Source organism: Pleurodeles waltl, chromosome 1_2, assembly GCF_031143425.1.
Source record: "Pleurodeles waltl isolate 20211129_DDA chromosome 1_2, aPleWal1.hap1.20221129, whole genome shotgun sequence".
NCBI classification, from domain to species: Eukaryota; Metazoa; Chordata; class Amphibia; order Caudata; family Salamandridae; genus Pleurodeles; species Pleurodeles waltl.
In genome coordinates, this window is record NC_090437.1 from 20,878,342 (window position 1) to 20,891,976 (window position 13,635).

At 46.3% G+C, this 13,635-nt stretch overlaps 1 protein-coding gene across 1 annotated transcript in view; it reads right to left on the reverse strand.

The window, feature by feature from the left end:
* FBXO10 (F-box protein 10) overlaps window positions 1–13,635 on the reverse strand; it is a 554,003-nt gene that overhangs the window by 507,839 nt on the left and 32,529 nt on the right. The window contains exon 2 of the mRNA XM_069235699.1: window positions 9,658–10,248. Within this exon, the coding sequence (XP_069091800.1) occupies window positions 9,658–10,242 (585 nt within the window). The 5' untranslated portion in view covers window positions 10,243–10,248. The remainder of the gene's footprint in view (window positions 1–9,657; window positions 10,249–13,635) is intronic.

The window sequence follows — 13,635 nt, forward strand, 5'->3', positions numbered from 1 at the left end:
CCCAAACAGAATGCATCTTCTAGCAAGTATTTTAATGTAAACTCCAACATGCAATTCTTTTGACACTGTGCTTTTTTCATTGTGGCGAAAAGAACTTGCCAGGGTTGTCCCCAATGTTGGAAGATGCCCTGTATCTCCACAGGATGTAGATGTCCATTTTCCCACGTGCAGTTTCCTCGGAAATCGGAGGTTTTTTTGACAGATTACCTTTGTACTGGGCCCAATGAAACTTTTTGTTCCATTGGAGACCTCTCAAATGCAACCCAACATAGTCAACAAAGAGGATGCAGGAGAATAAAAGGCAAAGAAGCCTCAGAACTGTTCTCACCGCTGGGGGTTAATTAAAAAATCCTCTTGGTGGCGTGACCAATGATGCGAAGGACAGTGAACTAATATGATGATAACAGAGGGCAAGTCCAGACTGAGTAAAAAAAAAGGCTGTATCTTCCAATAGGCCAAAGGGACATGCCGAAGATGTACAGAGCAATATAGAATGGTGCCACTGAGGCGTGAGGTACAACCTGTAAAGGTAATAGAACAGAATGAATTTTAAACAGGCGTTCCTGGATACTTTGGGGTGCGTTCCAACACAGTTCTCCATGCTTGGTCAGTCAGTGGCTTTCCCAAGTCGTCCTTCCAATGTTGTCTCAGACAGATGAGATCTAGCTGCGCTCCCTTCACCAATGCTCTATAAAGCAAAGTGACCGCCTTCGTCTGTCCCCGCTACTGGAAAGATCTATCATAGGCAGTCATGTTCTGGAAGTTCCACAGTGCCTTCACCCCACCGTTCACGCAGTCTGTGCAACAGTGATCCATAGAGTAAAAAATGCCCTATCAGCAGATCATATGTCTGCTGCACTGCAGAGAAAGGACAGAATTCTCCTGCCACAAATAAATCTCTCAAAATAGTGAGCCCCAGTTTCACCTAGCGGTGTAATCCTGACCAACCCACTGACCTTCCCAAATTTCAAATAACCAGGAGAAGTAACTCAGAGAAATAGGGGAGTTTAGTGCATGTACTTTTCCCAGGCCCAAACGAACCGTACCGTTCGAATTAATATATTGAAGTGATGGGTTAGGGAAATTGGTCTAGGTTTTAACAAGACATTAGTCAAAAGCTCTTTAAAAGCTAGTCTGCGCTTGGGACAGCCCACTTCGCCACATAGGGCAGACCTCTAATGTGAAACCCACTGCAGCGTGCCGCTAAATAATAAAGTTCAAAATTAGGAGCCACCAAACTCCCTCCCCCTTTTCCATCAGTAAATGCAGAGTCTGCAGTGCCACACGTCACTGTGAGTTTCCCCAATATGTCAGCATGAGACTATCAAAGTCTCTGAAAAATTTCCTTGGGATCTTGATGGGGAGAGTCACAAAGAAAGACAGAAGAGGGGCAAAACTATAATCTCAAAAATTGCTACCCTGCAACCCACTGTTCGCAGGAAGGAGGCCCAGAAAGCTACCAAGCGTCTCAGGGCAGCTATAGCACGGCACAGGTTTTCCCTCATATAGCAAATCTACAGTACAATAAATTTCCACCCCCAGATTACGAATAGTCGACTGCTCCCAATGTAAAGTTGGAGTGGTCGATAAAGGCCTATGCCCTACATAACCTTACCAGAGTGGAAAGATGCAGGATTTATTATAGTTCACCTCCAACCACGAGTAGTGGGAAAACGTCAGAGCTGTTACCGCTCCTACTAGATCTGAGTCCCCACCTCTCATGTAGAGCAGCATGTCATCCATGTACGGTAAAAGATAGAGGCAGTCACAAAATAGCGGTAAACCTCAATATGAAGGCCCCTGCCCTATTGTACGTGCAAACGTTTATAGGGCCAAAGTAAATAGCGATGGCAATGGGGGCATCCTTGTCTGGTGCCCAATTCCACTGCACATGCCTCCGAAATCACCAAACCAGTACAGATCTGAACCAGCAGGTCCATATGATGAAGTCTCCTCCATCCAACGAAGGGCAGCCCACAGCTCATTCTAAGTAAAGTGGCATATGAGAACACCCAATGGAGAGAGTCAACCCTTGCTTGAAGTCTATGGATACAAGTCTCCCCGGTGGAAGGGGCTCAAGCTGGTCCAGGGTGAGTAATAGCTGACTGACGTTGGGCACAGTGGTACGAGTAGCAATAAAGACGGTTTCATCAAGGTGGACCACGGTATGCGGTAATAACCAGTTAGCGAGTAGCTTACTCAGTATCTTGTAGTGAGTGTTAAGTATCAAGTGGGGGCAATAAGAGTGGGTCCTTGTCCTTCTTGGACAATAGTACTATTGCTGCTTCACGCAGTGAGGGAGAGAGTATTCCTGTTTCTAGGAGTGTTATACAGGGTCACTAATATAGGGACCAGTTCCGTGGCATACATTGTGTACAATTCTATGGGGAGACCATCTATCCCAGGGACCTTACCCCTCCCCATCTCCTTAGAACAAAGAGTCAGCGACGTAATTAACCTGAAGAATGGTATACCCTCTCTCCTCGCTCTGTAAAAGCTAAGTGAGAATTCTGCCTGACTTGTCTCTCTCGGCGTGCAACTTGATCGTGTAGGATTTATAATCAAAGTGCCGTAGGTGGTCAGTAAGGACAAATAGCGACTCCCGCTCCTCCACAATACGCTCCCTACCCTCCAGAGCCCCTCCAGGGTCCAGGGTCCAGTGTAGACCATCAAGAACTGCCTTCTGCCATTGTAACTGGAGTGAAGCAGAGCATGTACCCCATCTTGCTACAGAAGCCCCCAACCACCACCTTCATAGCCTCCCATTCCAACGCCAGCGAGGATGCCGACACCTCGTTATTGAGTCAAAAGATAGAAATCCACTCGCCCAGGGAGGCCTGAAAGGCCAGGACCTCCAGCAATGTAGGATTCAAATGCCAGGTGGGGATCCTTGGGCTAGGTGGGGACCAAAGGAAGGAACACAGCAAAGGGAGTGGTCGGAATACGTCTTTGCTAAATATTCTGCAGAGACCACTTTATCATAAGACACTCCACAACAATAAACTCTATCAAGCCACACCTCCAGAGCATGTAAGCCAGAACAATAGGAATATTCCCAGGTGTCTGGGCACCGTGCTCTCAAACTATCAATCAGCGCCCACCTTGTAACTCAGGAGTGAGCATTCTCTGCCAGTTTATGTGCAAGTGGTGTACGCGGATGGCGGTGAAACCTACCTAGTCCCAGATCGGTCACACAATACAAATTACCCCCTAGTATCCACAAATAGGAGGTCATCACAGTCATAGTTGGGCCAAACCATTCAAGAAGGTAGATTGGTCCACTCTTGGCGCATAAATATTTAAGAGGGCAACGTCCCTGCCTACCAACTGACCAAGTACCAACACATATCGTCCACAACGGTCTGATAATACTCTGTGCAACTGGAAAGGCACCCCTGGCGGGATCCAAACCAATACTCCCAGTGCAAAAGTTGAATAAGCAGTAGCATAGAGCTGTTCCCTCTATCTTCTGCACAAGGCCAAACCCTCAGGGCCCGTAAAGTGGGTCTCCTGTAGGAACACAATCTGGACCCCCGCACTTCAGGTAGGTGAGAACATTATAGCATTTAGAGGGGGTGGAGAGACCCTGCATGTTCCACATAATTTGAGATGTCACTGGAACCAGTCTGGGCACATTTACCAAAGCACTCCCCCTACCTCCCCGCAGGCGTTTTGGGCCTCTCATACCAATCACACCAGAGCATAAGATTCCACATGCACCATAGTAAAAAAAGAAAACAACACAATAAAAACAAACATACAAACCCAAAGTGCAAATGCATAACACCCCTTTAGGACTGTGACGTATAACATCCCATCCAAACCACAAGTACTACAAGGCCCACTAAAGAGCCAACTCAGTCCTAACAAAACAAAATAAGTCTGTAATGGTATATAATACATGGGGGAACAACCCCCTCTAGAGGGTAGATTAGAGAATATAACCAATTTAATACCACGGGATAGCATTCACATAACTCACCCCCTCTACCAGATGCCCCCAGCATATGCAAATCCTGAAAACAGTATAAATCAACAATAAGAATCATGCACCTGCTGCTACTCTGCAGACCCAGGAAGACTTCAGTTCACTCCTCCAGCAAAACCTCCCAAAATACCAGTCAGACAAGGTCTTCAGCCGTACCGGGGGGGACCCTCCATTCCCTTCATCACAGAGTCCTCAGTCAGTAGTAGAATTGCTTCTTGTCGTGAATGCCTGCTGCAAAGAGTCCTCACTCACACCGAGGGATGCAGCAGTTTGAACCACCCATGTCTGCTCCAATGCTGCTTGCAGCTTGGTAATTGGTTCGTACCTCTATGGCGGGATCTCTGCCACCTGGATCTGGGGTGCTTCTCAAGCTTCGGCAGAAACAGTTGTCATTTACCCTGATCATAGGACTCCAACCAGTCCCAGGCCTCTGCCTGATTCATAAAGTAATGCACCCGGTCCTGTGCTTGGACTCTCAGCCATGCCAGGAACATCAGGGAATACAGTAAACCCAGATCCCGCAGCTTTTTCTTAACTGCAAGAAATAAGGCCCTCTGGGCCTGCACCTGGAGAGTAAAGTCAGGAAATAAAGGGACCATGGCATTTTTCACCAAAAACAGCCCATGTGCGCTGGCCTGGTTTAGAAGGTGCTCCCTGTCACCGAAGTGAAGGAGGGGGAGCTATTACTGGATGAGGCTGCATGGGCATGTGGTGAGCCCTCTCTAGGGCATCATGCTTGGACAACCCCTCCGGGGCAACGACCTTCTGGAGTCAATCCTTGTGAAAGGACAACAAAGAATCCCTTTCAATGCGCTCCAGGAGGTCCACCACATGAATATTGTCCCTGTGGGCCCTCCCCCTCTTGGTTGTCCAGTCAAGCAGCCAAATGCCTCATTTGGGTTTTCAACTCAATGTGGTGGAGGCCTGTAGTCTGTGCCGCAGGTGTCAGGCATTGCGCAGTGGTCTCTAATGCAGCGACTCCCTCTGACAGTTTCCTAGAATCTAGGCGGATAAGGCAGAGTTCCGCTGCTATGGAGTCAATTTACCCCTCCAGGCGCTCTCTAGAGGCACCGATTGCCGCCAACATCTTATCAAACTTACTAACCAATGATGAATTATCTCCATCACTGACGCCTTGCTTGACACCCTCCTGGGAGGTGCCCAAGGGTGCATCATCCTAAGTTCATTCGGTCCGGCCCATATTATCTCCGACCTGTTAGTGACACAAAGAAAAAGAAGAAACTCTACTGCTGTCATTAGGATAGCCAAATCTCCATAGATTCTGCGATGGAACGGGTCTAATGCCAACAGGAGATATAATCATCAGTAACAGGCTGGATGTTTACAGGCAACCACACCTCCAGCCACCAGATAAGGCCTCGGGAGGCCAAAGGCAAACTATAAGGCCATGGAGTCCAGAGAAACCGTACATAAGCAGGGCAGGCGTTCAAGGGTCACCTCCAAGGGGCCTTTGTAAATCAATGTCAGGGAGGCAGCCAGCAGGTCAGGACACAGACAATCCGGGAGCAACTCAGTTCATTCCAAAGCTCTACTCAGTGCCTCACAGGGCCATGGGCACCAGTCACCCTACAGCAACAGTTAGGAATGCACCTAGTGCCATCACAATATCCAAGTGTGACAAGATGGACTCCAGTCAGCAGCAGCACCAAACAGCAGTCGGGTACGGTTGTGCAGTCTGAAAAGCCCATCTGGGCACAAGGCAAGATCAGGGGCCAGAGAGGGACCCCCACGACGACCTCTGAGAATGCAGCTATTGGAGCAACCTTCTGTGAGCTCCTCAGATGTAAGTCCAGGCCCCCTGGGTGAAGAAGGTGGGCCCCAGGTGGTAACAAAGCAAAGTCCTCACCTGGAAACAGGACCAGGCTAGACACAGGGTCAGTCGCTCTTGTCAGCCTCTAGCAATATGCAGTGACACCAGGGTTGGAGGATGGGGGAATCATCCCTGCAGTGCCATCACAGGCTTCCAAGCCGTCAGTGTCCCAAAATGTCTCCAAAACAAGAGGCACAATCCTCCTCTGTGAGCCTGCCTCTGCCGATATGGTTCCTCCCGGGTCCACCTCTGCTTCCAAAACGGCTGCTCCAGTTGGCAACCACTCGTTCCAAGAGACGCCGCAGCAGGGCGGGGCCAGCCACTTATCCCAGCTACCCCCCCGGCACCCCGCTGGTGTCTGAGAGAATCACAAAGCTCACCGGGCCGCCTCCAAACTCCAGGAACAGAGGGAAGTGACAGCATGTATTCTGGGCAGCGCGGCCTGAGCGATTAAGGCATCTCTCTTGTTGCACACCCTTTGCGATCTGTGTGGGGCCGCCATTTTGTAGAGACAATGAGAGCCATGCCCAGGCAGAAATCTGCTCCTACCCAAGCCATGCCGTGGCCTGACAAAATCCAAGGGCACCTAGAGAGTCCCCGAGTCCCAGGGACTCTTCGGGAGGTTTGGGACCTTATGTGCAGCTGCTACACCGGGCTCGCGGTCAGACGTGCCACCCACAACTTACAGCATGGCGTTAAGTTCCACCCCCTAAGGACATTTGTCTTAACCTCACCAAAGAGCAGTTGTTAGTTTAAATGGTGAGTTCAGTCCTGTATCTGGGGAAGTATCAAGCCCATTGGCTTTCTTGTAAGTCCATGGAAAAATTGTCACCATCGTAACAAAGGGATAGATTATCTACAGCCCCACTACCATCATCTCTGGGTGGCAGCAAATTGTGGTCAGAATCAGAGCCAAAATTATAATCCCCTCTAGTAGGGGCCTGGGATTAGAACCAGGCTATAGAGTGATCGACTGCACTAGTGATTTAGTTGTGCAATATCATTCAGGATCATGCTAATGTTGGTTAGAGGTCAGACATCGGCACCAGCAATGGGTTCTCCTCTGACAACATCCACACTAGTGTCGACAGGGGAGGGACCGATGCAGGCTGGAGAGACCATGACAAGTCCAAGGGGGTCAGATGGTGCCGAGGATGGGTCAACTGGCAGTTTACTCAGGACCCCTACAAAACCTCAGGGTGCAAAGGTGCAGTAGGGAGAGCTGAAAGAGTATTAAGCATCTGCAGCATGGCCTTCTTAAAGGTCTACGTGTGTTGCAGCATTACCGATGGCCTAGGAACTAAGGGGAGCACCTAGCCAACTAGGGAATTGGCTCCCCAACTAGATGGGAGACCTACTGAAATGTAACACCGTTGTGCCTTCTAGTTAGACAGAAAGTGGCGGGATGAGGTCATGTTATGCTTTGCTTTCTTGTGTTTACAGTTGCACTTCGACTTAACGTAGGACTCTAACCGATAAATTAACCTCACGTGGTCGCAACCTCACAAGACAGTCCACCCCCTCCACTTGGAACAGGAGTAGGACTTATGCAAAATCTGCGATTATTTCTTGTGTTCGGGGTCGTACAGCTTTGCTTCCCAGATCAACTTCAGGTGCATGAGGCACACTTGTCACACATCTCAAGACACACCTAGCGCAGGTTTGTGACCGTCATCTGCTTTCTACAGTCATGGCATGAAACTTGTTATTTTAGGAGGGGGCATCATTTTGTAGCATGCTGGATTTAGATTGGATGTCCTTGAAAGACTGACAAAATTGGAAACGGAGCTCTAGACCCACATTGAGAGACACAGAAAGAAAGGAACTGAGGTCAGCATGCTGGTGTGGTACTTATATGCAGCTTCCCTCCATCACTTCCAGGGAAGTATGGAGCCAGAGCAAAGCTGCGCAAGCTTATGGCCCGCAGAAGCATTCCTAGTGAAAAGTTTCTCATTCCAATTTGACATCTGGGGAGTATCCAGGTTAAAGAACCTGTGGGTTGAAATATCCATCAGAAAACGAACCCTTTCGAGAATTCCCTGGATACATAATATCCTGCCACTCTATTTTAGATGTGTAAATGGCGTGTGATCCTAAATAAGTGCATTCAGAGTCTGCAGTTGACTGCAGACTTTAAAAAAAACAAAAGAATTGCTACTGGCATTAGAAATTATACTGCATGAAATAACTTTTGGGAATGTAAATCAATGCATGTGCAAATATTCTTCTTTCTCCTGTCAGCCATACTGAAATGTCTATATAACTTTCAAATCATTTATAAGTACTGGCTTACTACTGTACATAATGATGTGCTAAGCTCAAATGCCCTTGTTCACACAAACATAAAACTTCAAATATAAATAGACTGGAATAAATATTTATCGTGGCACTCTGGCTAGATCTTTATGCCACAGTTCGTGAGAATAATGCTAACTTACCATTATGTATGGAGTAAATTTTGTAGAAATTCATGATCATCTACGTTTTGGGAAATTATTTAATTCTTCAGCTGTTTTTCAAGCACATACTCACTGGTCTTCACTCAACTATTGCCCTTGATAGGTCCAAAGACAAGATTGGCAAAAGTAATCTCTGGTTAGCACTTCTTTAATACTTATCGATTTATTTTATTGACTAGTGGTGTATTTTGCTCCAAGTCTTCATCTAGCTCCACATAATACAAAAAGTTTGCTCTCTGACAAGTTGCATAGCCACATAAGTTGTGTTATTCAAGTGTGAAAATATTTAGGAGCCTCAAAGGGTGACTTGTCTGGCTAAGCATGCAAACTGTTTCTTCCCTACAAAGAAATGTGTGTTTCCTCAAATTTTCAATTGACAGAAGATTCAAGAAGATTAAGGACGTATGATATTTTACGTAATCCTTCTCAGATTATGATCATCACAATGATATTTTGCGGTATTTTTAAAACCTTTTGGTTGCATTTATAGATCAATGATGTTTCGTTCCAGATGTTTCTTTCCAGAAGGCCACATCTCGCAACACCTACGTACACTGCACTGGCTCCCCATAGAGAAAAGAATCACTTTCAAGATCCTCACCCAGGCACACAAAGCCCTCCACAACACCGGACCAGCCTACCTGAACCAGAGACTCAACTTCCACGTACCCCACAGGGCCCTACGCTCAGCTCAGCTCTCTCTCGCAGAAGTACCCTGCATCAGGAAAACCAGAACAGGACGACGCTCCTTCTCCTACCGCGTAGCCACCGCCTGGAATGCCCTATCCATCCACATCACACAAACCACTTCCCTCCCCAGCTTCACGAAGGAACTGAAGACATTGCTTTTTTAAACCACCTCACCAGTACATGCTACATCCCGTCTCCTCTCCCCCCATCGCCCACCCCCCAGTACCTTGAGACTAATGGGTGAGTAGCTGCGGTTTACAAACACTGATTGATTGAAGGTAGTTCCGGATATCTCGTGAGGTTAAACTTCTTGAATGACGAAATCATATTCATGTGATGACAAATGGTGTGTGATACCACTTGCTGCAATGTCAAACAAATAAACTAGCCCTCTCACCTAGATCTCCTTGTGCACTGAAATTATGTCCATCTTACATGTTACAAAAACAGTACAACAATAATTTCAATTACCTAAGGAACACTGACTTAATAGAAAATACATCATTATGCTTCATGCACTGTATAAGCATTCTAACTAGCCAATACTTTAAATTGAGCAGTTGCTTCAATACTTTTTGTAATGAATTTGAACCCTAAAAAGGAGTACAAATGAAGTCTGAAAAAGATTATTCCTCAATATTGTTTTGCAGTGAGAGGACCTTCATATTAATAGGACAATGTATACCCACCTTATACACAATTGGGGTGAACCAAGCTGGCATGAAGACCAAATTGCATAGCCGGGTTGTTGGACACTGCTGGTCAATGCACACCAGCAATGCCACATCTCCAAGTTTCCCCTTGCCCACAATTTCCACAGGTACCTTCACAGCAAGTTCATTTTGCTCTTCATAAACCCCAGGCAACAGCATGATTCGATCATATATGTGGGCTGAAGCCAAGGCACTCCTCAGTGTCTCATACTCACAACCAGACCCAACAAAAATAATCCGCCTGTCTTTTTTCCTCCGAAACAAATAAAAACAGTTTGAGGATTCCAATTCATGAGTATTTTTGGACCATGTCTTGGCTGCTACATAATGCTGCTTGAATGCTTCCCTCCAGGACTGAGGTTCAACATCTGGTTGGTTTGGCCAGTTTGGATGTCGACACTCAATGCAACCCAAGCACAGCTGTCGCCATCTTGTGTTATCCAGGCTGAGGACAAGCTCACGCCAAGACCTACAAACCCAACTGCAGCGGCCAAGTTCTGGTAGAGGTAGGTAGGCCAGTATCAAACGCCACAGTTCCAGTGGAAGTCCACCAACTTCCATAATCACCTAGAGGTTTTAGGACATAAAAAGTATAAATAAGAAAAACAAAGCAAAGAGAGTGTTATACATTTTCAAGCAAACAGTAGATGCAACAGAAAGGAGGTTTTAAGTCACATTTACTTCTAAAACCTTAATCTAAAGAGAACATTTCAAACATTGCCACCTTTTCTCGTACATTCTTTGAAAACATTAAAACTTTTCTGATTCATGATCAGCTTATTTTGTGTAATTAGTCCTAAGCAATATTGCATGCGTGCTGGAGAAAAATTATCCAACTCTTAGTTCTGCAGATAAACATTTCAATTGCATTTGTATCTCACAGCTCTTATGAATATGTCCACCACAAGATCCCTCTCCTCATTTCCTGCTCCCTTTAGACACAAGCTGATAAACATTCCATGAGAGCAAGTTACAAAACTTAGGATTCACAGTCTGATGATGGGGAATAAATAAAATATGCCAATCTATGAAAGATCCTATGCTGAAGAATATGCAGTAAAAATACAAGTTTAATGCCATATTCACATACATGGCTTAAACTGAAACTCAACTAGTTGTGTGAATGCCAAAATCTAGTAGAAGCAAAGTTTTTAAAGAATGAAAAGGAACCAATTCACAATGACCCAGCATAAAGTCAGAAATCTAATCCTGTGAGATTAACCCCAGGTTTATAATAGATTTCCTACATTTTAGGGTTTGGTTTCACAGAGTGTATTCCAAGAAATCTACAAGACTTTTAGATTTCCTGTGGTATGTAAATGTGTAAAATTACCACAAGCAGATTTGGCAAATGTGGAAATTCCAATAGACGGATGGAATTTCTGCATTCGCTAGTCTGCCTTTTCAAATTTAAAATTTACCAGTCATTATTTGACATTTGATAATATTTAAAATTACCTTCTTAAAACAAAGAATTGTATTCAAAATCTGAGATTCCATCTTCTGGTAATAGTATTGATTTCATATTGCTTTTAAATAAACAGGAGGATAGTGGCGGACAATGAGGTTAAAGAGGTCACAGAAAGATAATACCCCAGTCAGACTTTGGAGAAGACCCAGTCAAAAGACGAAAACCACTGCAATGTATCCCTACCCCTGCAGTAATATACAAACATGAGACGGGGGTAGGATCATCAAAAGCATTGGGCAAACCCAGCAGAAACATCAGTACTAGAGGACATCCACTGGCGATAAGCCAGAAGTGGATGACTACATTCAGCAATACTAATATCTGTACCACGGCAAGGATGGAAGTGTGGCTATGTTGGATTAAGTATACTCTGGTATAGAGGTCAGTGTGAACTGCCCACTTTTAGTAAAATACTGAACAAAATTGTGATCAATTAATTTAAATCGGCCTATGGTTTTGCAGGTCTTTGAAATCAAGAGTTTTTTTTCCAGGAGAGGGGTAAAAAGAGCAGAATTAAAGGTTGCTGTTACTGTCCCCTCTATTAAGGATGTAATAATATTTCTCTGAAAAACTGGAACAAACAGTTCTGAGCTGGCTGCTAGGGCCCACTCTGCACCATATCATAATTATTATTCGCTAGTGCTAGAAATGTGGTTTCTGGGTGGCGAGGGTATGCACCTCAGTCAGGCAGAACCCACCACTCTAGTCAGGGCAAAGTAAGTTACACACCAGCGATAACCTGTGCTCACCCCATGGTAGCTTAGCACAGAGCAGACAGGCTTATCCACAGAGGTTTAGCGTAAAGTGTTTGTGCAACACACTCACACTGACACAATCAATACACTACAAAAGAGGCTCCACACATGAATATATAAAAATATGTGTCTACACTGAAGAGGTAACATAAGACCCAAAGGACATAAAACGTATGCATAATGTACAAATCCTGATGTAATTCACATCATCCTGACAATGCAAGACCCCAAGGCGTCATACCGAATGTCAAAGTATAAAATGCGACAGGCTATGAAATAAGAATGATGAGTCATGAAACTGTGCCTATCACGTAGTCACTTAGTCCTGAGCTCTAAATTAGCACCATTGTAAAAAAAATTAAAAAAATTTTAAAAAAACGGTGCTCCCTTGGTCCATGCTAGTCTGCGAGGCTCTCGCGCCAGTAACACCCCAATGCACGGTGGTCCCAGTCACAGGATGGGGCAAGGCACTCCAGGGTAGGACCCACCCAGGTTGCAAAAGTACCTTCAGGAGCCAGGTGCTGGACTTCGTCTCAGACAATGCAGCAGGCTCTGGGTGCGACCGCCGGATCCTCCTCGCTGGACTCGAGGTAACCGGAGGAGGGGGCTGAGACACTGGCAGAGTGCTGGGCTCCAACTCCTGGGGCAGGCAATGATGGCTTGTCGCTGGCATTGTCCGCGTACTTCTATCAGTTGCCCGCTGCCAGAGGAGGGGGCCGCTCTGAAGGGGATTACTGTAGTGCGACCACAAAGGAGAGGCTGACCCACCCCCATTCTCCTTCGGTCGTGAGGGCCTTGTAGCGGGAGGACTTTCTCGACATGAGTGCTCTCTGCAATCCTGGGGCACACGCTACTTCGGGTGGCTGATACCACGCTCCACACACCCCAGCAAAAGCCCTGCACCTGAAGTTAACTTCAGATCAGAGCCACACGCTGGGAAAAGTTAAAAGTTTTTCAGCACACACTCACTTCAGAAGAGTGTACAATACTCATCATGTGCTAGAAAGTAATAATGCACTCCCCATGCATCAAGAAATCCAGGAGGACAAAGAGCGCTCAGGAGGAATCCTTTAAGGCCCTGGCATTCCTACACACCAGTGGAGAGTACTGGGGGGACAGGCAAAGAGTGGGCAGCAGGCCAGCAAATAAGATAACTTGCAGTTTGGCAGTCCCTCCAGCAGTCCAGCAGGTCAGCACAGCAAAGCAGGTACTCCAGATGGCGATCCCTTCTGGAAGCTACACAGTGCCTTGGCAGAACAATCGGTGAGCAGCGGGGCAACAAGCAGAATAGCAATCTAGTGAGTCCTTTATGCCAATTAACAAGTAGCAGGGCAACAACAGAGGAGCAGTCCAGAGGAGTCCTTTGGGGCTGTGCAGCAGTCCAGAGGACAAGAGCTTCAGTCCCAGTTACAAACATGCTGTAAAAATATGGGGTCAGAGCCGCTGTACTTATACTTCAAAATGCCTTTGTTCAAGGGGTGACTTCAAAGGAACCCTTTCAAGTGTAACACAACCCTTTTCAATCCAGTCCTGGCTCCAGACATCAGTAGGGGGTAAATCAGCCTATTGTATGAGGCAGGGGCATAGCTTATTCCATGGATACTCACAAACATTTTCTCAGGGGCCACAAAGTTTGGTCTGTGATGTGACCGAGGACCGCACTGATGCCAGCAGCGTGGCATTCGGGGGCTGGGTGCTGGTGGTATGGTGGGTGTAGGGGAAGCAAAG